Source organism: Miniopterus natalensis, chromosome 11 (assembly GCF_054644295.1).
Source record: "Miniopterus natalensis isolate mMinNat1 chromosome 11, mMinNat1.hap1, whole genome shotgun sequence".
Taxonomy (NCBI): Eukaryota; Metazoa; Chordata; class Mammalia; order Chiroptera; family Miniopteridae; genus Miniopterus; species Miniopterus natalensis.
Genome location: NC_142091.1, coordinates 51752732 through 51779557, shown reverse-complemented (window position 1 = coordinate 51779557; position 26826 = coordinate 51752732). Strand labels below are relative to the sequence as shown.

The window sequence follows — 26826 nt, the reverse complement described above, 5'->3', positions numbered from 1 at the left end:
CTCGGCTGCAGCGAGCCGCCTGGGCAAGGCGGGCTTGTACCCCTCTCTGAGAGCCTGGCCCATTCCATCCGATTCGGTCAACATGGATTTCAGGGAAATTCTCATGATAGCCTCTAAAGGACAGGGAGTCAACAACGTACCGGTAAGTAGCCGCCGGGACGCCCCTGTAGGAGACTCTCATCTTCAAGTTCCGAATGGGTATCGATCGTGTGGAACTTCGACGCATCCTCCTCCTCTCGGCTCCGAGAGAGGAGGGACCTGAACACCTTCATTTACTTTTCTTGGGCAGGTACTTCTGGGAACTCGGGGTGAAGAGGGGCTTGAGATGAGGCGGGCGCCTTCCAGCGAGTGGGTTTTCCTAGCTCAGTCGCCCCTGCAACTAGGACTTTGCGGTTCAGGGGCTTTGGAGTTGGCGTGAGAGCTGATGAGGGGGGTCGTGCCTGGCACACAGTGGAGTCTAGCGCTCGTGTTTTCTGGCTTCGGTATAAACTTCTGCCCAAAGGTGGGAAGGAAGCATGTACATTGGGAGTTCAAGGGTTTGAGAGACTTGGCCTGGTTGCCTTTTGGCTGATTTCCCGCCGGTTTTCGGGTCAAACATTTAGTGATGTCCCGAACAAGTTCTGATTGGTGGCCCCACCCACTTAAACGAAGTGATTAAATGATCGTTTCCCAAGGATCCCTTTTTGTATTGGGAAGAGCAATTGAGCGGATTCCACGAAATCCTTGGCTAACAGCTTGGGTGAGCTAGTTTTAGCTTCCGTTTACTTGTGGCCTTCCAGACTTGTCTTTGTTTGAAATGTAGGTCTCATTTGCTCAGTAATGTTTGCCAATTTGCTAATATTCGCAGAGGTAGAGTAAGACTTTTAAAATCGAAACGCTGACATGGTAGAGTGCCTGGTTTGCGGGGTTGTAGCTGTTTTGCATAAACTAATCATTTCTGGATCCTCAGATGGTACCCACAAGACAGCTGTAAACCGATAAATTGCATGTGATACCTGCGGTTTGAGCGCTGAGATGTACAACTCAAACAGCTCTCTGTTAAAGTCAATTCAACTGGAATTTCTTGCGCTCTCACTGTGATCTGCATTTCTTAGAATTTTGTGTATTACAATGATTTTTTTTTTCTCTCCTGTACTTTTCTTGTCATTTGATATGCTGGCTCACCCTTTTGAAAACATTGATCTGAAGATAGTAAAATAACTGGTAAATAAAACTGATATCTGCCCGTTTATTATCTGTCTAACCATCTCCATCCCAAGTACTCTTACTAATCATTCCCTTAAGCCATGAGTCATAAGCTATGCAGGTTGAAGTTCTGGACTTAAATCTTTGAAATCTTGAACAACAGAATTAATTTGCTACATCTGTAAATTTCCTAGACAAGTCAATATTGAATTTAGTAGTACTGGGCCTTTTGCATTATGTCCATATTTAATTCTAGATCTTCCTGAATTTCAGTGGAGGTAAAAAAAATAGATGATAATACTATCTTTGATGCCCAGGGATATTCTGTAGAAGAATTAAAGAATTAGTTATTTCTTTCTGTTTTTATTTAAACATGGATTTGTTGTTCCACTTATTTGTATATTCTTTGGTTGATTCTTGTATGTGCCGTGACCAGGGATCAAACCCACAACCTTGGTGTATCAGCACAATGCTCTAACCAACTAAGCTATCAAGCCAGGGCTCTTTTTTCTCTTTTTCTTTCTTTTAATTTATTGATTTTTAGAAAGAGAGATGAAAGGGGGGGAGAGAGAGAAACATCGATTTGTTGTACCACTTATTTATGCATTCATTGATTGCTTCTAAAGATTGGAAGCAGAAAGGAAAACAGGTAAATTGGTGAGATCATTTAAAATTCAATAGATGAATACAGGCATATATGTTATGAAAGCATGCTTTTTCCTGCCCACCCCCCAAAAAGCTAGTAAGCCTAAAAGTTGATTAGGTAACAGCATTATAATCCTTATCTTTTTGCATCACATTAAAGTACATCACAAAAGAAACTGTTGAAGAGTAGAGCAAGACTTTAGTTAAATTTAATCCATGATCTTGCTTCAACTTGATTCACCTAGTTATTTTGTTACATTCTTCGTTAGCTTGAACTCAAGCCTTTTAGAGCACCATCAGTGCAAACAATGTATACATAATAAGGCCCAGGAAAAGTCCTGCTTTCTTTCTGCAGGATTATTATTATTATTATAATTTATTGTTGACACTATTACAGATTCCTCCATTTTCCTCCCCTTTACCCACCTTCACCCACCCCCTAGCCCCTCTCCCACCCCTGGCCATCACCACACTGTTGTCTGTGTCCACTGGCTTTGCATATATGTTCTTTGGCTAATCTCTTCAACTTTCTTTCATCCAGTCCCCCCACCCCCCCTTCCCTGTGACCTCTGTCAGTCTGTTCCATGTATGCATGCCTCTGGTTCTATTTTTGGTTCAGTTTATTTTGTTCATTAGATTCCACATATAAGTGAGATCATATGGTATTTGTCTTTCTCTGAATGGCTTATATTGCTTAGCATAATAATCTCGAGGTTCTGCAGGATTCTTTTTCCTTTTAAGTTGACTGGAGAGACACATTTTTACAAAATATATATTTTAAAATTTTTGAACACTTGTAAAATATATAGAATGTTAACACATATCTGTATGCCCACACCCCGTGTTTACCGTATTAATAGTTTGCCATACTCATATTTTTTAAAAGAAAAAAAAGCCTAATTGATACAACTGAAGTGTCTCCCAAGCCCTGTTTCCTTTTTTAAAAATTATTAACATATGGTACACTGTAATACAGATTCTTATAAAACAAATATCCTTGTAAACCACCATCCAAATCAAGAATCATTTCAAGCCACATACACACACCCTGCTTGACATAAACTTGATTGATTGATTGATTGATTGATTGATGTTCTGAGAGCCACAGAGCCTTTGCGTTAACCACAGAGAACCACATAGTCTATTGGCAGCAATAGTGCATGGTTCTTTTTTCCTTTTTAGCCATCTTCTTCCCCCCTTCCATTTGGATCCTATCAGACCTGATGTTCAGATTTATTCTTCATCGTTCCTAAGCCAGACCTTCGCCACAGAAAAATACCATTAGCATTGATTAGAGTAGAATCCAAGGGAGGCTAAAATCTGAAACACCTGTACAGCCACTTTCAGTTGTTTGCAGGGCTTTATTTTTAAGAAATGTCTCGTATCTGGCTTGAGAAGCAATGAACATTTCCCTAATGGGACATCTCTCTTTTATCTGTTGTTTCTTTTTAAAATAGTTATTTTTATAATATTTTAGTTAAAACAAAGGATTGCATCATGCATAGAAATATTTGGCACGTATATTTCCCAGTGGAAAGCTGAGGGCAGAACAACAGCTGATCAAGGTGATGTAACCAGTCATTGTCATTAGTTCTGTTTATATTTAAACGGGAAAAGATATTTTTTATAACCATGCACTTAAGATTTTTCTCCCTGCCTTCCTCTAGCAAAAACAAAGCATTTGTCTTGTTTTGATAGAATAGTAGAGCTTAGAATATGGATTCTTCGTTTCAAGTAGCTATTATTAATGGTTTGTAGCGCATGAGACAGGTTACATGGCCTTTCTCACAGTGAGACTGAAAGTCATCCCAGACAAGATACTGTAGCTCTGATGTGACCCTCAATCCAAAAAGTAAAGGGGAAGCCTTCATGTGGTACCAGATATATAAGGATCTGGGGGGCTATGACCCCTTAAGGAGAAAAATATAGGTACTGGAAATGGAGCCCAGAAACTGTAGCTGGGGTAGCAGTTACAGATATCTTCAGGGGCCAGATATTGTAAATTCTTAAGTTGTCTGGATATAAAATGATAGGTGCCAAAGCTCCATGTGTTCCAAAGAAGCCCACCATTTATTACAGTAGTTATATTTCCTTTTAAAGAACAGTATGAGCCAACAAAAAGTTTCTACAGGCAGTCACTTTGTAACCCTTGATCTGTAATCAGTTATAACTGGATTGCTCCCCACTCTTGGATCTGAAGATCAGTTTTCCAGTGCCTAGTGCAGCTTTGGATTTCTAACCTAAAGCAGTACTTCTCAACCAGTATTTTAGGAAAAGGGTCTTTTTTTTTTTTTCTTTTTTTAAATCCTCAACTGAGGATATGTTTTTATTGATTTTAGAGAGAGAGGAAGGGAGATAGAAACATTGATGTGAGAGAGAAATATTGGTGAGAGAGAAACATTGATCAGTTGCCTTCCGTATGCGCTGGACTGGGGATTGAATTTGCAACCTAGGTATGTGCCCTGATGGAATCGAACCCATAACCTTTTGGTGTGCTGGATGATGCTCCAACCAACTGAGCCATACTGCCAGCGCTAGGGAAAGGGTCCTTTAGAAACTACTGCCCCCACAGATTCTTTTATTTCTCTTCCTCATCATTACTTAGATAATCTCTTTCTGAATAGCAGCAGCAATGGCAATTAACATTTATAGTGCTTATTCTGAGCCAGGCACTGTTCTAAGCGCTTCATATACATATTAATTTAATCACTATAATAACCATATAAGGAAAATTGTTTACAGATGAGGAAATTGAGGCCCAGAGAGATGAAGAAACTTACCCAGAGTCACACAACTAGTGAGTGACAAGGCTAGTAATGGCAGAGTAGAGAATCTAATCCAGACAGGCTGACTCGATAATCACAAGTCTGTTGAATGAGAAGAGTATATTAGATATGGGATGGTGAGGAAGGTTGTCATCTATATAGCCTGAACCACTGCATCCATCCAGCTTCCTATCCCAATTCCAGACTTAAGCAGTAACCCTATTGGTTTTATTTATGACACTTCTCAGTGTACAGTAAAGACTGATGGGAGAGATATTTAAAGGCAAAATCAACAACATTTGAAACTAGTGGATAGAGAAAATTTTGGCCTGTTAGGGAGAGTACCAGCATGGTTAACAGAAACAGAGTCTGAGGGTGAGGAAAGAGAAAGTTCAGTGGTGGACCTGTTTGAGGTAATGGCACTTTCCAAGAGGTAAATTGAAATTATGGAATGGCGTTTAAGATTGAGGTCAGAGCTAGAGATGTAAGTGTTGGAATTAAATTAGAAGCATGGCATGTTGTAGTGGGAACACTTTTGGACCTATGTCAGACCTAGATTCTAATTCAGATTCTGTCTACTACAAACTGGAAATATATGGTTGTCCTTCCTGGTGCATTTCTAACGTAGACGTTGGACCAGAGGCTCTGAAGTACCTATTTGATATTACACTTTGTAATCAAGTTTATTATAAACACAGTAATAGTAAATTTTACATTTAATGCAATAGCAATCCTGAATAGTAAGCTTTTTGGTGGTTTTATTTTCACCATCTTAACTGCCCAGCTAAGCAAGTCTGATGTGGACCATTGTTTTTCCAGGCCTACTTTCATTCCCTGACTATGATGTTTTGAGATTTTAGAAATTGTGTGGTTATTAAAGTTAAGAATATATTCTTTGAATATCCCTAACTCCTAATTTTACCCAGTAATAGATCTCTAATGTATGTAAAACCATCAGGAAATTTATATTTTCTACAATTACAACAATATGTTATTTCCTGAGTAAAGAACATCTTTCAAGAAGGGATTGACTATTGATTCCAACGTAACATGTTTGGTGAACACATTATCTCCAGGCTGAAAGCTCCTAATGTTTTTCTTCCTTTTTATTGAATTTACTGGAGTGACACTGGTTAACAGAATTATACAGGTTTCATATGTACAATTCCACAACACATCATCTGTACACTGTACTCTGTGTTCACCACCCCAGTTCAAGTCTCCATAACCATTTATCCCCCCTATACCCTTCCCCACCTCCCGATACCCCCCCTAATTTTTTTAATATGACCGTGACAGTATAGTTTCAATGCAAGGAATACATGTTTTAAAGTGTCTTAATGTCTCCTAGGTCTCTTGGCTTTAGAATTACAAATCTTGGCAACATCTCTGATACGTTATTTAAATGGCATAAGCTTCACTGTTGTGGATCATTCATTGGGGTCCAGCAGAATGACTGAGTTGATTTGCAGTGTAATAAAGTGGATGTCCTTAGGATGAAAGAAATTCTTGTCCAGCTGCTTTTCATGAAGCTGAAACAATGAAGCAGCCCGGTGCCTTGAATCAGATTCAGAATTGGTGGGTGCATCTTGATGTGCTGGCTGCTAAAGCTAAGTGTGGCCATCTGATGCAGGGGAAAGTGCCAACTAGTTCTTCTGCCTTATAAATAGAATATACTGTAATCCCAGCCTGAGGCTTTCTTCAACATTTTTATTGAGATATAATTCACATAGTATAAACCCCACCTATTTCATGTGTACTGTTCGTTCATTTTTAGTATATTCACAGAGTTGTGCAACCATCACCAATATTTGATTCCAGAACATTTTCATCATCCTCAAAAATAATCCCTTACCTTTCAGCAGTCATTTCCCACCCATTCCCCTCTCCTCCAAGCCCTGGCAACCACTGATCTATTTTCTGTCTTTGTAGGTTTGCCAACTGGACATTTCATATAAATGAAATCATGTACCCAGTGTAGCATTATATAGTGCTAGGTATCATAAAATAAGGTAGAATGTGTAGGCCATAAGTAAATTATTAAATAGATAAGTGATTATACAAAATATGTAAGATTTTTTTTTAAGTTAATCCTCACCTGAGGATTTTTTTCCCCCATTGATTTTTAGAGAGAGTAGAAAGGAGGGTGGAGGGTGGGGGAAATAAAGAGACAGAAACACCAGTGTGAGAGAGACACATAGATTGGTTTCCCCCCTTCACATGCCCTAACTGGGGGCCAGGGATCAAACCCAAGACCCTTTGGTGTGCAGGCCGACACTTTAACCACTTAGCCAGACCAATTTTTTTTTTTTTCAATTTTGAAAACTCACATTAGTTTTTACTTGACTGTATTATTAAGTTTGAAAATAGATACCTTCAAAGGCCAAGAGAATACCTTTTGGAGAATGCTCTGTAAGCTGGTTCCTAACATGCTTGAACTGAGAAATTATAATTATTTTCTCAGGCTTAACTAAAATTAAGAGATAATGAGTTTCTATGACCATTAAATGTTTCAACAAAGGCATCATTTTAATTCTTTTGGAATAAAAACGATACCCTAGAACTTTAAAAATGACATTTATAGCCCGGCTGGGCATGGCTCAGAGGTTGAGCATCAACCTAGGATCCAGGAGATTGGGGTTCAATTCCCGGTCAGGGCACATGCCCAGGTTGCGGGCTAGGCAGCCGATCAATGACTCTCTCATCATTGATGTTTCTCTCTCTCTCCCCCTCCTTTACTCTCTCTGAAATCAATAAAGATATGTTTAAAAAAATGACATTTATATAAGTAAATTTAAATGGTGGTAATGTAGTTTTATTCTGTAGTCAGTGTTGACTTTTCTATTAACTTATATAAAGTATGTGTGTGGGGTTGCTCAAATAAAAACTTTGAAAGAAATGATACAATATGTGGCTGTGATGGTCAGTCTTATGCTAGCTTTAGGAATTCTGTTTATTTATTGACTTGAGAGAGAGAGAAACATCTATATGTTGTTCCACTTATTTATGTATTCATTGGTTGGTTCTTGTATGCACCCTGACCGGAGATCGAACCTGCAACGTTGGTGTATTGGGAACCAGCTGAGCTGCACCGCCAGGGCAGGAGTTTTTTGCTTAGTGAATCTGAGTTCCTGATCACCCTCTTCTTGTTTCTTCCTTGTGCCCTGCTTTTCCTGTATTTATGTTCCTAGTTCATGTTTATTAAAGTGCTGTACATGTAGCTCTGACTCTACCATGATTTTAAGTAATGCTCAAATACTTTTTATTCTAATAGTTATTTTTTAAAAGTTACATATTTTTATATGATTTGGGAATAATATAACTAGCCTTCTAACCAGTCATTTCATAGATATTATTACTTGAGGTGAAGCTGTAATAGTAAGTCATGGTGTTAGGTCTACATCTTTCCTTAAAATTAATAAATAATAATACAGGTAGTATACTAAGAGGAGAGAAATCATGAAAGTGGTATGCAAAAGACTGAAGCTTGGTAAACACTGTGTTAAATTGTGTCCATTGACATTGTTGTTTTCCCTGTAGGTGCCTGTATTCAGTAAAGAGTAGCTTTTATACTAGTCATAATCCCATTACCTATCTCTTGAAGTCCCAGGTTAGGAAGAAAGATGTCCATCCTGAAATCAAGTTAGGAAGTGCTCACTGCTGTAATATCTAGATAGCAAACCAATCCTATTTTAAATAATTAACACTAATGTGTATAATGGCATTTTTCTGTGGGAAACACTGTGTATAAGCTTTAATTTGGCAGGCGAATCTATGGACTATATAGTTGGCAAGGACAGAAAAGTCTTAAGTCTTGGCAAGAAAAATCCACCCTCCCTCTTCTTGAAGTGGGAGTGGAGTAAGTATGTTTACCTCTATTTAGGAATCTGTATATGTCTTATGCAACTTGATTCACACGCATGGTGGCCTTTCCATTATGAAAACGTGAGCTTCTTGTCTATGTCTGAGGTTCTTGTAAACCAGGACAGTTTTATATACCTAGGTAAGCAATATGCTCCTTCTCCTCAGTCTTCCTTTGCCTCTCCATTTCTTCTTAAGTGGATTGGGCCTCAATCCACTATGGAAAGGGTCTACAACTAAATTTACAAAGGTATGGATTTTTAAAAAAAGGATCTCATTATGGCTCAGCCAAGGGGACTAGGAAAGAACTCTAGATGCTCTCTTGGGATTTCTCTGTCATGGATGTGTCAGTTCTCAGCATTGTTATCGTGCAGGCTTTTCAGGTTGGTGAGGGCCTGCTTCCTTGGCCAGTTGCTTCATTGGCAGACTGACTTAGCTGGAACTTCCAGCCTGTTTCAAGATGCCTTGTATTTGGCAGCTGTATGATAAGCATGGATCCTTTGGCTTTCCTCCAGGAATTTCATACACATTTTGGGAATCATTTTTTGGTTCCTAAGTAGCTGAATTTGTTCTTAGACTTACTGTTTCTTTTGTAACTATCACAGCAACGGGTTCAATGGATAAGAATTTCATCTGTCTAATAAGACAAAAAAGGGAGGGCACTTTAAAAATCTTTTTTTCCTACCCCATAAATTTAATGTGGGATGGTCCTAGAGATGAATCATCTCAGTCTGAGTTATTAGCTCTGTTTATCACACTTCATTAATGATGTTACTTATAAAATGGAAATTTTTTTTCTTCCTAGTTCATATTAACAGTATTCTAGTGTTAGTCACTTCCTGACATGGTTACATGAAAAGTGAAGCCCAGAGAAATACCATCTGTGCCAGGATACTGTTAGTGCTTTTTGGGTGATCAGAGTAAAATCTCAAGAGTTTCATGTTATAAGCAAAAGAACCTGTGTAGCCATGAGTCCCTACTAGAAAATCAGCTGGAGTAGGGTACTCAGGAAAGAACGTAGTTGTAATAGTTTTTTCTGCTTGTTTGAAGTTGGACTTTGAAATGCTTAATTCTGAAGAAGGATGATTTGTGTTATTTTGTTTTGTTTACATGGATTGGTGAGGGTGATCCTTATTTAAGTCTACTGATTCAAATGTTAATGTCTTCCAGAAACAATGTCACAGATACACCCAGAAATTATGTTCCACCAGCTGGCTTTCTGGAAATCTCTTAAACCAGTCAAGTTGACACATAAAATTAACCTATCAGTCCACTAGCACACTGTTGCCTGAAATAGGGTCTCTCCTCTGAAAGGGATCTCCCAGGCTGTCATGGAGCCCCAGCCGAAGATGCCTAATAGTTCTTTTCATGAACCTTCGCCTCCAGGAAGGCCTCATTGTATGGAGAAGGCTGATTTTTTTCTTTTTATTATCAGAATTTTAAGACAATCTGTTCTAAGTGATGATCTTTTATTTTTTTTTACCTTCCAGTCCAGGTACCTTTATGGGATAATAGCCTGAAAATAGTGTTTCTCTGAATTTCTCATTTATGCATTATTTGGGATGTTACAGAAAAGCTGCACATAAAAATAGTCATTCATAGTCATATTTAGCCTGAAACTTTATGGCTAAGCTTTAATGTGGTTTATATTCAGAATAGGTTTTTCAGTCAACATTTAAACCTCTCTATTGCTTGGCACAGTGCCTTACACCTGATAGACAATATATTTTTTAAGTTGGATTGGTTATAACTTTTACCCTTGTTTTCTTTGTTTATTTTTTAGAAAAGGTATAGTTTGGCAGTGGGTCCTCCCAAAAAAGACCCAAAAGTTAAGGGTGTCCAATCAGCAGCTGTGCAAGCTTTTCTCAGAAGAAAAGAAGAGGAGCTCAGACGAAAAGGTGCGTTATCTGTAGCCGTTTTCAGTTTTAAAGTCTTCCACCTTCACAACCAGCTTGTACTTAACAGTGGATGTTTGTAGTAACATAACAGGCTAATGGATTTGTTGTGTATGTGTATGAGTCAACTGTATTTATAGCAGTACATAGGTTCTTATGTTGATCAGTTGTATGGATGTTATCTTTTATTCTCTCTTGAATTAAAGCTTTTTGGGGATACTGATTATATCTTTTAATTGATCATAGTAACCCCAATAAGAACTCCATTCTTTGACCTGAGTTCTGAATCTTCTTCTAACCTATTGTATTTTAATTTTTTGTTATTATTAAAAGTGTTATCTAAAAGATTAAAATAGAGGCAGTTTTTGAAAACCAGTAAACTCAAGAAGTAATTTTACTTCATGACAAGGAAACTGATTCAATAAGTTTAAGTATTCATTGATTCATAATAACTGCTAAGTGGGTACTAAAGTTCCCTTAACTTAGTATATTTATTTGGTATGAACTATTTTCTATCTTTAAAACTAAAAGCTAAGCCTCTCACTTGCTTAGTCATATAGAAAAACCCATATGTGACCCACTCATTATGTTAAGATGCCTCAACTGATACTCATTCAAATGACTTCCTCATTTGATTCCTAGATGTCTTCAAACTATATTGTTTCAAACTAAGTGTTCCTTATGTTGTGGCCACCTACTGATATCCAATGAACATACTGTTATCATGAGACCTTGAAATATGTTCTTTTTTGTTCCTTCTAGCCTTAGAGGAGAAAAGGAGAAAAGAGGAACTAGTGAAAAAGCGAATTGAACTAAAACATGACAAGAAAGCAAGAGCTATGGCCAAGAGGACAAAGGACAATTTCCATGGTTACAATGGGATTCCTGTTGAGGAAAAGTCAAAGAAGAGACAGGCAATGGAAAGCCACACTGGTCAGGGAACAGACCAAGAGTATGAGATGGAAGAAGAGGAAGAATTCTTAGAATACAATCAAGCAGCATCAGAGCAAGAATATGAGGAAGAACAAGAACCTCCCAAAGTTGAAAGCAAACCAAAGGTTCCCCTTAAAAGTGCCCCACCACTCATGAACTTCACTGATCTACTGAGGCTGGCTGAGAAAAAGCAGCATGAACCAGTGGAAATCAAGGTAGTAAAGAAAACAGAGGAGCGGCCTATGACTGCACAAGAACTTAGGGAGCGAGAATTTCTTGAACGAAAGCATAGGAAAAAGAAACCTGAGGCAGATGCAAGACTACCTCCAACCAAAAAGGCACCTTCTCAGAAAGAAAGTGTGGGCACAAAACTTAGCAAAGTTTCTGGGGACAGGCATCCTTCTTCCAAGGGTACTTCCCTTCCTCATGCTGAGAAGAAATCCAGACCTAGCACAGCTAAGGAGAAACATTTAGGTTTGTTTTCATCCAAATCTATGCCAGGAGAGAGGACCAAAGTGGGATCTGGCAACTACTCCCAACCCGCACTTCATGAGGACCATGACAGGCCTGTTTTCAATGGGGCTGGAAAAACCCACTCAAGCACCTATTCACCAAGTGTCCCAAAGACTTCTGCTAAAGGGACTCAGAAATATGTTACTGAGCACAAAGCCAAAAAATCTCCTTCCCATCCTAGCCATTCCAGGCCTGGGCCCGTGGCCACCCCACATAATAAGGCTAAGAGTCCAGGTGTTAGGCAGTCAGGCAGCAGCTCCAGCTCAGCTCCTGGGCGGCCCAGCATAGGGACTGCTCGGCCCTCAGGTAGTTCTGGCCCCGTGCCCAGGCGCCAGAACGGCAGCTCCAGCTCAGGACCTGAGCGATCAGTCAGTGGGACCAAAAGGCCAGCTAGTGACTTAAACCATTCTGGACGGACAGTCAGTGGTACAAGTGGCCCTGGACGACCCATCAGTGGCTCGGGTGGTTCTGGGAGATCAGTGAGCAGCTCTGGTGGCCCTGGGCGGCCTGGGAGCAGTCCACATGACTTTCGACGACCAGTGAGTGGCTCAGTGCCCCCTGGGCGTTCAGTCAGTGGCCCTGGGCGATCAGTAAGTGGCTCAGTTCCAGCTGGACGGACTGTTAGTCGTTCAGGCCCTGGAAGACCAGTGAGCAGCTTGGGACCTGGGCGAATAGTTAGTAGCTCAGGCACCTCCCCAAAGCCCAGGTGCACTGTTGTCTCAGAAACAATTTCTTCCAAGAATATCATTAGCCGGTCCAGCAATGGACAGATGAATGGAATGAAACCTTCCTTATCCGGCTACAGATCTGCCCAAGGTAAAATTGCCCCTTGCCCTAAGAGTATCTATTTGTCACTAGGAAATTGGAAAGCACACTTTTTAAAATATAACCAGAGACCCTGTAATCCTTCTGTGTGCCCTTAAATGTACTTTTATGTTGATAGAATCCTGATGTTTCGTCTGTCGTATGCCTGAGAGTTCCTTTAGTGATCATAGCTTGGAAAATTCTTAAGAAACAGACATATCTAGGGCTATCTGGGGTTATCCCTATAATGTCTCCAAGTTTAGTAACCTTAGCTATGTGATTTGTAAGACAGAGTGTATATGCCTTACTTACATGGTTCAGTGAATGAATTCATTTCTTCATGAAGACTAGAGAGACCTGTCTTCAAGGATTGGAGTGTATTTGTAAGCTTGAAGCCTTTTGGTGTATTATTTATTCATCAAATATTTGTTAAGTACCCAGTGTATGCCAAGAACTCTTTTAGACTGCCCTTGTGTTTCTGCTTCTTAGTGTGTGCAACATTAAGGCCCTAGCTACTAGTCCTTTAGGAATCTACTGTCCCAAGGTACAGGAGCATTTGTGGCAACTGCTAGCTGCTAGGTCATAATTCTTCATGGCAATAAGCCTTTGTTAAAGCACCTGTTAGTCACCATGGAGAATATAAAGAGAAACAAAATATTCTCATCCATGCTTTTAATGTCCTAATTCAGCTAGAACATTGGTTCTCAACCAAGGACAACTTTGAATCCCAGTTAACATTTGGCAATGTCTGGAGACGTTTTTGATTGACATAACTGGGGACAAGGGATGCTTTTGGCATCTACTAGATAGAAGGCAGGAATGCTGCTATTATCCTGCAATGCACAGGACAGCCTTCTCATAACAAAGAGTTATCTGGCCCAAAATGTCAGTAATGCTGAAGTTGAGAAAGAAGGTCTGAGCTAATGAGACAAGCGATGCATATTAAAAACTTTAGAAGAACAAAAGGAGTGTCTGTAATCAAGGACTAGAAAGCAGTTTTTCCCAGATCCTGGTGTATTGGTCACTGTCAATCTTTTGCAGAAGTTTTAATCAATCTTTTGGAAAAATGACAAAACTTAAGGATAATGTAGTGAGTTTTTCGTAAAGTTGGACTTTACTCAGTTTTAACAATTATCCATAATTTTGAGAATCTTTCCTACTTTGTTGGACTTTTAAAAATTTAGTGAAATTGTGATAATAGATGGTAGGTTGCTACCTATGGTGTCTTTGCAAAATCTAAAGTTAGTGATTCTATAGCTATTTGTAGTTTTTTTTTTAAATGTTGCCAATCTTTTAAGTCCAGAAGAATGGGCACTTCAAAGCTAGAAAATGTAACAGACACTTAGAGTACGTCCCAGAATATACAGTAATTCTCTTCCTTGTGGATACTGTGAAGCAGCAGGGATGGCGTAGGAACAACTCCATGCTGTGCACTAGCTCGCTGGCTCTGGTTTTGGAGAAGACCATCTTAATGAGGTCTCAAAATCTCAGTTTACGTAAAACTTTGTTGGGACTATTTTACTTTGAGGAGGGGACTATTTTAAGTTTTAATGTTCTTATAAATAATGATGTTTCTATCCTTAGGCCCTCAAAGGCTTCCCTTCCCTAGTGGTTACAAAAGGCAGCGAGAATATGATGAGGAGGAAGATGATGACTATGACTCTGAAATGGAAGATTTTATAGAAGATGAAGGAGAACCTCAGGAAGAGATATCCAAGCACATTCGAGAAATCTTTGGCTATGACCGAAAAAAGTAAGGCTAAAGAAGATTTAGATATACCTTTTATTTTGAATAACTCATGCTAAGAGGAAAAAAGAAACATTAATAGTAGAGGCATTGAATACAGTTCTTAATTTGGAATCCTTGCATTATTTAGATTTACTCGTTTGGCATTTAATATTTAAGAATTAACTCAGAATTATTTGTGTAGTTCTTTGCATGAGGGCCAAAAATTATCCCCTTTTAAGCAGTTTGTCTTTATAAGATGTATATGTAAAGTGAGTGAAGCAGCATGGTGTAGTAGAAACAGATTGGCTTTGAAATAAAAAAGCCATCACAGAACTCTGTTGAAAGCTGGTCTGATCTGACACCTGCTTTTCTTTGGTGTTAAAAACTTTGCTACTCAAAAGTGTGGTCCCTGGACAGCATTGACATCACCTGGGAGCTTATTAGAAATGCAGACTCTCAGGCCTCACTTCGGATCTACTGAATCCAAATCAGCTTTAAAAGGTTCCTAGGTGATATGCACATTAAAGTTTGAGAAGCATTGCTATGGAGGAAAGATCAGGGTTTGAATGGAAGTTCCGCCACTTGCTAGCTACGTAAAATTGAGTAAGTTATTTTATATAAAATGATATTTGGAAGGATTAAATAGGTAGTATGTATGTAGAACAGAAAGGCTGTATCATACTGCCTATCCATCAATAATTGCTACCTCCTTCAGAGCCACAGATAGGAAAAATTAGAAGGCAATCCTGCCTGGCCGGGCGTGGCTCAGCGGTTGAGCGTCGACCTAGGATCCAGGCGATTGGGGTTCGATTCCCGGTCAGGGCACATGCCCGGGTTGCGGGCTCTGTCACAACATCATTGATGTTTCTATCTCTCTCTCTCCCTCCTTTCCTCTCTCTGAAATCAATAAAGATATATTTTTTTTAAAAAAAGAAGGCAATCCTAAGAAAGGTCTTTATTTTTTTAATTAGAGAAACATCAATTTGCTGTTCCACTTATTTATGCATTCAGTAGCTGATTCTTGTATGTGCCCTGACTGGGGATTGAACCCCCAACCTTGGCATATCGGAATGACTAACCAACTGAGCTACCCAGCCAGCACTTTTTTTTTTTTTTTTTTTAAAGACAATTAGAACTGGATTAAAAATTAGATCTAAAAATCAAATTTGTATAGTGTTCTTAGCTAACTATATGTTCTTGGTCAAGCCATTACCCTATGTGCTTTAGTTTCTGTTCTAAAAGTCCTCATGATGGTCATGAAGTTCAAATGAAATTTATACAGAATAATTTTCACATATATTGTGCTTTCAGGATTTCTTATAAACTATCATATAAGTAGAGGTGAGTTGAGGAAGCATCGTTGGATTGGTACTTCATCAGCATTAGATTCAGGAATAGTTGTCTTCCGGGAGTAATAAGGGCTCATTTAATTTGTCTTTACTTTTAAATCTACCTCTACCCATTCTCTGTCCCCCTACCTCCTGCCAAGCAAGGAGGAGTAATCCTAAGTGTGCTTGATTTAGTTATAAAGATGTCAATTTTAAAAACAGCAGGATTTACTTCCTTTAGAAAATTAAATTTTTGTTTTTTTTAAACAATTTTGATTTCCTTTTTCCAGATACAAAGATGAAAGTGATTATGCCTTACGTTACATGGAGAGCAGTTGGAAAGAGCAGCAGAAGGAGGAAGCAAAGAGGTAAGCACCATACTTACCTCCTTTGTATAGACATGGCCTAAAAACTCTTCTGTTTCTGCTGCTTTGGTTGCACCCCTGGGAGCAGGGGCCCTGGGCCACACAATTCTGAATTCCAGTCCTGCTTGTTGTGCGGCTTTAGACAAATTCCTTAGCCTTCCTAAATCTTGTTTTCTTGTTTGTAAAATGAGAATATACTGTTTTGACTGTTGGGGTATTGTGAGGATTAAGATAATGTGAACACATTGCCTAGTGCAGTGCTTCATCTCATCTCAAGCACACAAGAACTGATCCTGGCATAGCATGTTCTTGCCTTTTGTTCTGCATCCTAATTCCCTTTCACATCAGACACATATCAGTCCTGCTACCCTGTGCCACTGCTCGCCTCGAGGGCCTGATGAAGGATGTAAATTCCCTGTCTGATTCCTGTTAGGCTACCTGATAGCAAACTAATGATAATTTATTGGGTAGAGGCAACAAATGATTAGTTTGTTTATAGCAAACTAATTATTTCACTTGGTGAAATAATTCACCTCAGTCTCAACCCAGAATATTAACCCTTTTTCTCCCTCTTGTCCTCCCTCTCCTGTAACTAGATATCAAACTAAAGTGTTGGGAAGGGACAAACATAGCATGTTATTTTTGTATAAATATTTTTTCTTTATGTTGAAGTTGTATGTGAAGTAACTGTAGTGGTTCCTGGTAAAAAAAATATTTCTGCTAATTTTTAGTGGTAAAGTAAAGCCTTGAGGTATTTTGGGTGCATAGTACATTCCATCTGAGCTCTCAGTGGAAATTTCATTCTTGCTTTGTAGAGAAAGCAGTAATTTCGTGTATATTGACAAATACTTTTTTTTCTTTTTTCTTTTTTTTTGACAGTTTAAGGCTAGGTATGCAAGAGGACTTAGAGGAAATGAGACGCGAGGAAGAAATGAAATGCCGAAAGGTCAAGAAGCTGAAAAGGCGTTAGCTGCTGCTTTTATTTATTTTTGTGAAATTCTGGAGACACTCTACTGCAAGGAAGTCCTGCCTTCAGACTGAAAAAGCCCCTTTATCACTTTAGATTTATACTTGGGTCCTCAAGGACAAGGAATGCGTACTGTATATTTTGAGCATAAAGTATTTTCAGATACTTTCTGGGGTGAAATCTGTAATGCAGTGAGTGCTCATATGAAGTTAACTGTTCCCAGGTGCCGGCCTTGATCCTGATGAGCTATGCACTCTAATGTGGGGCCACTCAACAGTCAGCCAGTCTTCTGTTTTTCCTTTGCTATTTTAAAAAGGAAGAAAGATTGCCTCTTGACTTCCATAATTCTGTTGATGCGTGAGTAGGGCAATGGCTGGCTCCCAGTCAGACTTATTTTGTCTTTTTATAAGGAACCTGGTCCTTCTGAGAATGTTGCCAGCAATAAAGTGGCCTGTCCTAATCTATATGTTTGGATTGAGAACTTGAACATGTAGAGTAGGCTTTCTAATTACCATATGGATGTCATCTCTTGACTTTGAAGTAAAAAGTAGAATAAATTATATTGTATTCTGTATTCATGGACTGGATGCTGAGCATTCTTATTCACTGATTCAGGTGATCAGGCAATTAACAAAAAAATTCCAATTAAAATACAAGTTATGCCATTTAGTGTAAGAATATTCTTTTCCAAGTTTTCCTTTCAGATTTTTGTAAAATAGACAATGTCACTGTGCTGATTTTTATCTAAAAATTCATTTTTATACTGAAGAAAAAATATTTTATTCAAACATTAGAGCTGGAAGAGTAGTAAGTTTAAAAAGTAAGCAAGTGACATGTGAGGCTCCCCCCCCTCCCCATTATAAAGATATTTTGGAATCCAAGGTGCCCTTGTACCTCTGGATATTAATGACTGCATTTTTGTCTTAAAATTCCTTAGCAATTAATGGCAAAAACCAAAAACTAAAATTAATGTGTATGAAGAGCACCACCTTCTCTTTTTTGCCCATGTTGCACTTTTATTTCAAACTATGCACACTGTGAAGAGATTTTTTTTCTCCAGTTAGAAAAGGCTATTTCCTGTTACTGGTGGTGTAGTGGGCTGTGGGACTTGCTTCTTTCTTCAAGTCCTATCTATAGACTTGCTGTCTCTTAAGACTCAAATGCAAGCAATTCTCAGGCTGACTAGAGTAAAGCCAAGTCTCAAGGAAAGTCAGCAACAGAAAATGAGATATGATGCTAGAGAGCATCTGTCCTTGATTCTAAATGTGGAGGGTTGGGGACAGTGGGGCATAAGCTTATAGAACATTTTTACAATAAATATTGTGGCTACTGTAAGCCATTCAATGGTAGGGATTAAGTAGGAAAGGTGGTTCTACAAAGAATCCTTATTCTTCAGTAGATCCAAAACTTGTTTTTGTGTATTTCTTTTTATCCATAAAGCTTTCTTTATTCTTAAAGTTTGGGTATTATAGATGACCATTATTGGCCTTCCTTAATGAGTTCACCGTGTGACCCAGTCCCTTAACTCTGACTCATTTTGAATTGAGTTTCAAACTTTGAAAGTGCAAGGATTTAATTCTGAAGTTGAATCCAGTGAAAGGTGTCTTCCTCTCTAGGAATAACACCCTTTCTAATGCTCCACATAGACTGTTACACTGGTGGCAGGAAATCCTATTAACTGCCTCTCACCCATCTTAAATACCTTCAGTGAAATTGATGTAAGGGTAGTGTGATGTTCCATGTAATGAAACAGGTTTGGAACATTACCTCCAGTTTTTTTTCTTGGATAATTTTTTCCCCCAATATTCAGACTCTTTGAAATCAGCAATTACAATCAAGTGCTTGTCACAGCTGAAAGATTTTTGGTGGCTTAAAGTTTACTAGCACTTTACTCAATATTGTGCAGTTATTTGTACAGAAAGGCACCATTGTGCTAGATAAAAGTTCCCGAACTTGGTAAGAAGAGTCAGGTTGTGTCCTTATGCATCTGTCACTTCTGAGTGTGTTTCTTCTCTAATATAGATGTTGATTTTAGTATTCTCCAACATCAACATTACAAAAGGGCACTTCTGTAGCTCATTAAAAAAAAAAAAAAAAAAAGCTCTAAGTCTTTTAAATTAATCTTGGCCTTGTTTCCAAATCCTGTCTATCTTCCATTTTGTTCTGCATTTCCTGAGCACTCTTACAGAAAGCTCACAAACCTTTGAAGAAACTGGAATGGGCTATTACTTTATCAAGGTTTACAAATTAAGTGCTTGATTTTCAATGTATCCTCCTCTTTGATTTTCAGATTTTATTAATTCAGTATTTGAAGATGTGCCTTTTATTGGGTAATGTTAATTCATGAATGTAGTAATGTTACTTCACGATTGTAATAATGTTACATGATCATGGGTGTGGTATTCTCTAACAAATGATGTGAAAGGAAAGTAGTTTTCATAAAACTCATGCCTCCGATTGCACAGTCCCACTTGCTTTTGATGTTCCTATGTCAAAGCAAGGGCACTTTCTTTTAAGGCTACTTTCAGGACTTGTCTTTGTATTTTCTCTAAACTATAAATGCAATTATGTCCATTTGAAGGCCAGGGTACCACATGTCACAGGCAGCCTTACATGTGTGCCGTGAAAAGGTTCAAAGACTGTTAACAAAAGAGAAAGTCTACGGGAACTCAAAATTTCATTTTTTTAATGTAATCCCCAAGATTTTCTCCAAGAAATAAATTACTGTTTTGTATTTTATAACTTAAAAGCAGCTATTAGTACATTTCTGAGATATAGCAGGAGACCAAAACATGTTTGGAAAGAGAATAAATATATGAAGAGAGACTGGTTGGTTTATTTTCAATGTACTGACTATATTAGACTACTATTTATTTTGTGAGTGGATGTGATGAAATAAATATTCAGGTGTTTAGTGTATGATTAAGAATGGCATATAGATTTCTTTGGCGTTATTAAATCCATAATGTCTTTCACATAATGGACAAATCAAGTTTAGAAACATTTACATAGCTTAGCTTGTTAATCTGGTGCTGTTGACCTGCAAGAGAATCTACTTTTGCATATACAGGTGAAAGTTTTGCAATTTATGTATAAAAAAAATTGTAGGCATTAAAAATATTTTATTGATATTTCCCTGGTTTGCAGTTATTTATCAAAACTCACATTCCTATCTCATCACCCTGAACATTTTTTCCAGCCAGAAACCGCAATGGACTCATCAGACTTCAGAGATGGGGTTTGCCTCCTTACACGCCTCTGTGCATTATCCCTACACATCCCCTGCCACTGATCCCTCGCCTCCCCCACCAGCTTACTGAAGACAACCAGGTTAGCACTGTTTGGAGCTATACTCTGAACTGGAGGGAAGAAGAAGAACTGGGTATATACTTCCTATCAAGAGAAGTGGGCTCTGATCCCCTGTGATAAACTGAGCCTGAGATGGCTGCGAAGATAAGTCATTAGGAATACATATATGAGGCAAGTGGGCACAGCCATGCAGCCAGAGAACGCAGGCACTTCATGAAATGTGTTGAGTCTAGGTCATAAGAAGTACAAGAGATGCTAGTATCCTAGATTGAGAGATTACAAAGTTTTGCTTAAGGACTTTGAATTCACTTTTTTTTTCATAGAAAATAAAAAGGGTAATCCATTCAGCGCATAGAGCCACTTATAAATACTTGGGCAAACCTGTACCAAATAGTCAACAAAATGTGTACATAACCAAAAGATCAGCTTATAAGGGTGCACTTCTGGACAGTGGCACTGTATCAGTCATCCCCAAGCAGCCACAGAATAGGAACAGTGTCATTCAGTTTATTTTAGAAGTACTGTATTTACTCCTGTTAGATTTGTCCCTCCCTTCCCCACCCGCCTTTAGGACTGGAAAGCTCCAAATGACTAGAGGGCTTATTAGGAATAACCTAGGGCTCAGACACCCAGCTTAATTGCGTAGATCTTAGATTCCATCCTTGGTCTCATAAACTCAACCTGCATCATTGTGAGGACTAGCAGCTTTTGTTTCTACACTTGCTACCTGTATTAGCAGCAGTCAGTGCAAAAGGAATGATCAGGCAACTTTTCTGGCTATACAGGTGAGGGGGACATTTGAACCATAGGCAGCCAAGATAGATATCCCAGTCTCATTTGGCCCTTTTCCTTGGCACATAAAAGCATGCCAAGGAGAGGCCTGGATCTTAACCTTCACTGCAACTCAGAGCTGTTTGGTAAGGTGCTTAAAACTCAACTTCATTTTTGCCATTTTATAAAATAAAGCTACTACTCAGGTTTCTGTAAGGGTTAAAATAATGTAAAATTTAATGTCTAACACCCAGTATAAAAATGAGGTCCTTTCCCCCACAGTGTAAGCTTTGGGTTCTTAATCGCTGTGGAAAGGCCACAGAGAAATACCCCCAAAGAATAGGCTTAAAGTTGCTGCAATCTCTAGCCCTTGAACATTGTTTCAACCCTGGACCCAGGAGAGAGACATTACTTGGGAAATAGGTCTAAAGAGCTCTTGAATTTCTATCCTTAAGGATACAGAATAGAGGACAGATCAAACTGGGTATCTTAGTCTTAATACCAGTCTTAGGGACTATGAAACAGAGGGGACCCAACCACTCCCATCCACCCCAACTACCTCCCCACCCTCCATCTCCCTGTTTCAAGCTAACAGAATACCAAATCTTTATCTTAAAAAGTACGGTGAATTTTTACATAAAATGTGACAAAAATAACGTGCAACTACTTTATGTGAAACCAACAACGAACTGTACAGCCAGTCAGGTGAGCTTCAGAGCTGCATTACTTCACCAGGATCATCTTTGTTTGTTTCCAGCGGGGTCTGAAGGGAAAAAAGTATGTCAGGTGGGTCATGCTTAGTGTGGGTTGAGGTCATTGCCCTCCTTGCCAAGGGCAGGCAGGGGTAGCTGTGTCCAATTCTGTCACCTAATGCCTCTGATCTCAATTGCCAGAGGGGCTTAGTAGTATGGGAGCTGACAAGAGGCAGAGAAAGGACAAATATCCAAGGTCCAACAGGAGGAGAAAGAATAGAAACATGTGCCACCAGAACCATTAGAGACCAGTGTTTACTTGAGGGAGAGTTAAGTAGGGGTTCTTTGTGTGGGCTCATCTGAGAAATGGTATTGAAGAGCAGCATATAAAATGTCCCATGAGAACAAGACTAGGTCATCCATGTCAGGCAGCTTTGAGCTTGGGCCCGAGAAATCTTTACCTATACACCTCCAGTTTCTTTGAAAGAAACTGAAAAAGAATAGACTCTTAGGAAAATATGAATAAAAGATCACATGAAAACAGAGGAAACTTCCAACTGTAAGTAGAAAGTGAATAATAATAGAAGTAGGTAAGCTACGTAACTTTTTTTAATAAAGCGTATTTGTTTCTAAAGTTACTAGAGTTAGTTGGATTTTGATGCTTAGTTCATTTATCTGGGGGAATACATTTCAAAGTAGGAATAGAGACAAAGTTGAAGGCACACTTACCCCTCCCGGGGGATACTTATATCCCTTCCACATTGTTCCTGCAATGAGAAGCATCCATAAGACAACAATCATTGCGGGCTCCTGGCTCAGCTGGTGGTGTGTGCAGGGGCAAATGGGTGGTTCCGAAAGGTGTGTCTATTCCCTGAGTCCTGGGGACTGGGCTGTCTTCATTCAAGACCTGATGGTGGATGGCCCAGCATGATAGCTCCTGGCTGAGGAGCTTTGTGGTCTAATCTGAACTGAAATGGCTTGCCATGGCCATTTTGGGGGACAGGGCTCAGATACCAATTGTGACATCAGCTCCTGTGACCTTGGGGACCAGTCAGAGTGAGTAGCTGTGGGATGGTTTGCCAGGATGCTAGGTGTGTTGGAGCAAAGACCTTTATCAGAAGGGCCCTGTTCTCTGGTGACTCTATGTGGTTGGGATTTAGCTGGCATCAGATCTTTCTTAACTCATCACCTGCCAATATTTTGACTATTGGCTTTATGCAATCAAATGCAAAAAAAAAATCCTATGTAAAATACAAAAAATACCCTGGATTAATTGGGAGGATTAAGTGGCTAGGTACGCTATGAGCAATTACTTTATATGTGATGTTAGGCTATTCAAAGAAAATTTTAAATTTTTTAATTTGTTGATAGATTTTTAGAGAAGAAGGAAGGGAGAGAGTGAAACACTGATTTGGTGTATCGGGAGGATGCTCTAACCAACTGAGCTACCTGGCCAAGGAAATACATCTTGAATTTTGTGAAATAGCACAGTTAAACCTTCATGCAAGGTAAGAATCCTCACAGCTTCCCTCAGAAGAGAAAGAAGATGGGCTGTGATGCTCATTTTACAGTTGGAGAAACTGAGGCACAGGTTAGTTTTCATGGTTTGGTCGGGAACACAGTTCGGCAGTATCTCAGCTAAACGAGTGCCCAGGGCATCCATCCACACCCCGCCCCCCCCACCACCACCTCCACAGAGGTCTGACTGTGTTGTACCAATACTTTCATAGGAATTCTGGGCCAGGTTGAAGGGGGGAAAAAGCACCACCATCATGCCTTGCTCTTAGTGCATCTGGGGCTGGGACTTGATACCCTTGCCTTCCAGAGTTACCGTCCCAGGAAACTTGCTCCTGTAGCTGGTACATTACTAAGACTCAGAGTTAAGTTTCTTTAACTACGGAAACATCTTTGAAAAAACACGTCTGAATGAAATGGGGTGGGATATGAGAAACCCAGGGGATGGTTTGCCAAAAAGACATGTTGTTAATGCAGGCTGGTCTAGTGGAAAGAGTGTGAGAGGCTATCAAGTCCAGAGATCTCTGCTTACATTCCAGCCATCTACCTCCCCAATCATTTCCCCTTCTACAGTTTATTAGATTTTTCAGAGGAATATAAACTCTCCACTGAGATTTCAGGGTTCTACCAAGTTCCCTGGAAAGGGAGGAATTCAGCTTAACAGACCTGATCACACTCACAGTTGCAGATCTTCATCCAAAGCCTGACTGCTCCGTTGGGCCTTGCTCTCCTGAACAGGCCACTTCTCTTTCCACCTCAGAGTTGGAGGCTGGGTCAGAAAGAAATTTAAAGGCAGACATGGCTCTACTCGTTGCTGCAGTAGGTAACTGCCTCTGTATGTTACTGGAAGGGCTGCTTAAAAGTCCCCTCCAAGGCCTACCTTCCCTCTCCTGATCAGCAACTTGGCCTGAAATCCAGAAGTTGGGCACTATCTTCAGCAAGCCCCTTATAAATCCCAAAATGTTTTGAAATAAGTGACATTATATACCTAAGGGTAGGGGGGACTTAAAGATGTCTCAATAGGATGGGAAGTAGCCTGGGAAACTAACTTTGTTCCCACCATATCCTGGCTTCTAATTAGTGGTGAGACCTCAGCTACCTTTCCCATTTGGTCAGAACCCCCATCTGGGAGAATTAGCCAGAGCCAGGACTGACTACCAGGGACTTACAGGTCATTACTTACCATGAACTCCGGAAATGTGCCCATGTAACATGCAAGGCCAACAAAAAGCATCCAGCCAAGCACGATCATGATAAAACAATTTCTAAGATACAATTGCACAGTGAAAGACTTTTCACCAAGACCTTGGTAAAGGAGTATGCTCATGAAACCCTCAGTTGGTAGAGGTCTGGCATGTCAGTTCCAGTCCTTGGATCCAAGGGATCCCCAACTCCCTAGTGGAGAAGTTGGAGTCTAGTAGGACATTGTGACATCATTGGTCACATGACTCATACAACCTGTCAGATCAGGTCACTCCTCTGTTCAAAACCCTCCAGTGGCTTCCTCTTTCAGAGTAAAAGCCAATCAATAAAAAAGCAGCCCCTGACATTGGAACTGGTCTGACCCAGCTGGTCTCAATGTTGTTAGCTGACCTGCTGGCACTCACAGCTAAGCTATGTGATTCTCCTGTGGATATAACAATCTCACAGAAAACCAACATCAGATGGGTCATTCAGACCATGACAAAATGAAATAAAACAAGGCCATTTCATAATTTCTGTCAAAGCAAAAACAAGGTCACTGTACAATCCATGAAATACCAAACATCCTCTTCTCTCTGCTAATACTAGTGAACAATGCTTTTTTTAAACCAATCGCAGCTCTATCGTCACTCTAGTTTGCCCATCTTATAGATATCTGAGATAACCAATCATAGAATTGTCCTTTCTGACAGCACCCAATCCAAAGTGGAGCTGTGATTCCTTAACCCCCCCCCCAAGTCACCCAAAGCCCAAATCCTGCAATAGTTTCTTTTCAACACTATTACTCAGCTGTCTCAATGGTTCTCTACAGTATCTACTCCCTTCCTTCAAGGAGTGCTCAATCGAAGTTGTTTATATGTGGGTGTGTGCCTGCTGGTCTCCGGGTGAAGGGCAATGACAAGCCAGAATAACACTTATCTGGAAAGCACCACAGTGGTTCTCAGACTTTATCATGCATTAGAATCACCCAGGCTTCTTAAAACAGATTGCTTGACCCCACCCCCAGAGTTTCTGATTTTGTATGTTTGAGGTTGGGTCTCAGAATCTGTATTTTTAACAAGTTCCAGGTTATGCTGAGGCTGTAAGTCTGGGGACCACACTGGAAAATCACTGCCTTAAACCACCTGTAGCTCCCTCTTATTTTTCTGATTTAGCCTATTTCTGCTTCCTCACCTCTTACTTCGCTTTTCTCCAGCCACACTAGGTTTGCTGTTTCAAGCCTCCCCAAGCTCATGCCTGTCTAGGACTTTACTTTGAATCCTCTCTATATGAAACACTTACTGTTTCACCTCTCAAGGGGACATACCCTGATCTCCTTACCCTGCCTTTTAAAAATTTATTCCCACAACACTTAATTACCTTCTAATATGCAGTCTAATTTACTTATTTATTATATTTATTCTCTTGCTCTCCTCCTACTAATAAAAGAATGACAGCCTTAGGAAAGCTGTTATTTTTGTTTATTTTGTTCGCTTCTGCATCATCAGACCTAGAAAAATATCTAGCAGTCAATGCTCACCAAAAGTTTGTCGAATGAATAAATGCTCCTTCCAGCCTTTCACCTTCTCCTAATTGAGTCACAGCATTCCTGCCTTTAGGTCTTCCTATTAATACAGTCGCTCTACTGCGAGTCCAACCTCCTGACAGTTAAAATATCCAGGTCCTGTGCGTTTTTAGGCCCAATGGCTCAAGCCAGGAATACAAAGCAGGTAACTCACAAATCAAAGAGACCAAACAAGGCCTGCATATTGGATATCTTCGCCTTCCTTCTTCAGATGACCTAATCCACCATTCTACCTCCTCTCCTGTTTTCAAAGTCTTTTTCTCACCTGGCTTTTTCCTCTCTCTGCCACCAACAAGGCTATGGCAACCTCCCTTGGGGAGAAAAATTTTAAAAAGGCAGCCCCTCCCGGATGCTGCATCCTCCTCCCAGGGCTGTCCCTAGCTCCCAGGTCTCGGGCGACGCTTCAGGTGGCTCCGTTTTCCTCTTGTAGCTCCATGAAACTTTGAGTTTTAAGTTTCATTACCTTTTTCTTCCTACATCCAACTACAATATTCGATCTTGATCTTTTTCCGATACTCTGCTGAATTTAAGACCTCCTTGGAGAAACTCTCTTCCAGAACAGAGCGAGCTGCTTTCACCTCCTTTACTGCTTCTCTTCAGGTCCTTCCTAGTGCTGTCTTCACAGATGTCCCCAAGTTTCTTTCCAGCAAGCTGGAGCGTACCGCCCGCGGCGCTAACGCGTTTCCGGGGCTGCTCGGGGCTCGCGCTGGCGCGACGGTCAGAGCCCCCGCCGCGCCCCGCCGAGGCCCGGGCGTGGAACGCGGGCGGACTTCGAGCCTGGG

At 39.9% G+C, this 26826-nt stretch overlaps 2 protein-coding genes across 5 annotated transcripts; one reads left to right on the top strand and one right to left on the bottom strand.

Annotated features, from left to right (window-relative positions):
• On the top strand, positions 1-20121 carry SPTY2D1 (SPT2 chromatin protein domain containing 1). Of its 2 annotated transcripts, XM_016219449.2 has the most exons (6): positions 1-142; positions 10240-10354; positions 11114-12613; positions 14186-14354; positions 15949-16026; positions 16903-20121. In XM_016219449.2, exons 1-6 carry the CDS (start codon positions 83-85, stop codon positions 16991-16993), a joined length of 2013 nt encoding a protein of 670 aa, XP_016074935.2. In that variant the 5' UTR covers positions 1-82; the 3' UTR covers positions 16994-20121. The 2 variants fall into 2 exon arrangements, with proteins under 2 accessions (XP_016074935.2, XP_016074936.2); XM_016219450.2 differs by lacking the exon at positions 10240-10354 and having other exon boundaries at positions 76-142.
• Positions 18073-26768, bottom strand: MISFA (mitochondrial sheath formation associated). 3 transcript variants are annotated; one of them, XM_087821770.1, is made up of 4 exons: positions 24461-26768; positions 23958-24046; positions 22492-22529; positions 18073-21833 (listed from the first exon to the last, which is right to left on the bottom strand). In XM_087821770.1, the coding sequence occupies exons 1-3, from the start codon at positions 24602-24604 to the stop codon at positions 22508-22510; spliced, it is 255 nt and encodes an 84-aa protein (XP_087677896.1). In that variant the 5' UTR covers positions 24605-26768; the 3' UTR covers positions 18073-21833; positions 22492-22507. The 3 variants fall into 3 exon arrangements, 1 of the variants encoding a protein (XP_087677896.1); XR_015715288.1 differs by having other exon boundaries at positions 18073-22529; positions 26000-26768; XR_015715287.1 differs by having other exon boundaries at positions 18073-24046; positions 26000-26768.
• Positions 26769-26826: the final 58 nt, after the last annotated feature.

Excerpts from the sequence above, each read along its gene's own strand:
- SPTY2D1 (XM_016219449.2), top strand. The coding sequence starts at position 83 with ATGGATTTCAGGGAAATTCTCATGATAGCCTCTAAAGGACAGGGAGTC. Across the intron at positions 12,614-14,185 it reads CGGCTACAGATCTGCCCAAG|GCCCTCAAAGGCTTCCCTTC; the intron begins GTAAAATTGCCC and ends TTCTATCCTTAG. Across the intron at positions 16,027-16,902 it reads CAGAAGGAGGAAGCAAAGAG|TTTAAGGCTAGGTATGCAAG; the intron begins GTAAGCACCATA and ends TTTTTTTGACAG.
- MISFA (XM_087821770.1), bottom strand. The coding sequence starts at position 24,604 with ATGAGCATACTCCTTTACCAAGGTCTTGGTGAAAAGTCTTTCACTGTG. Across the intron at positions 24,047-24,460 it reads GCACATTTCCGGAGTTCATG|CCTCCAACTCTGAGGTGGAA; the intron begins GTAAGTAATGAC and ends TTTCTGACCCAG. Across the intron at positions 22,530-23,957 it reads TTGGATGAAGATCTGCAACT|GAACAATGTGGAAGGGATAT; the intron begins GTGAGTGTGATC and ends TTCTCATTGCAG.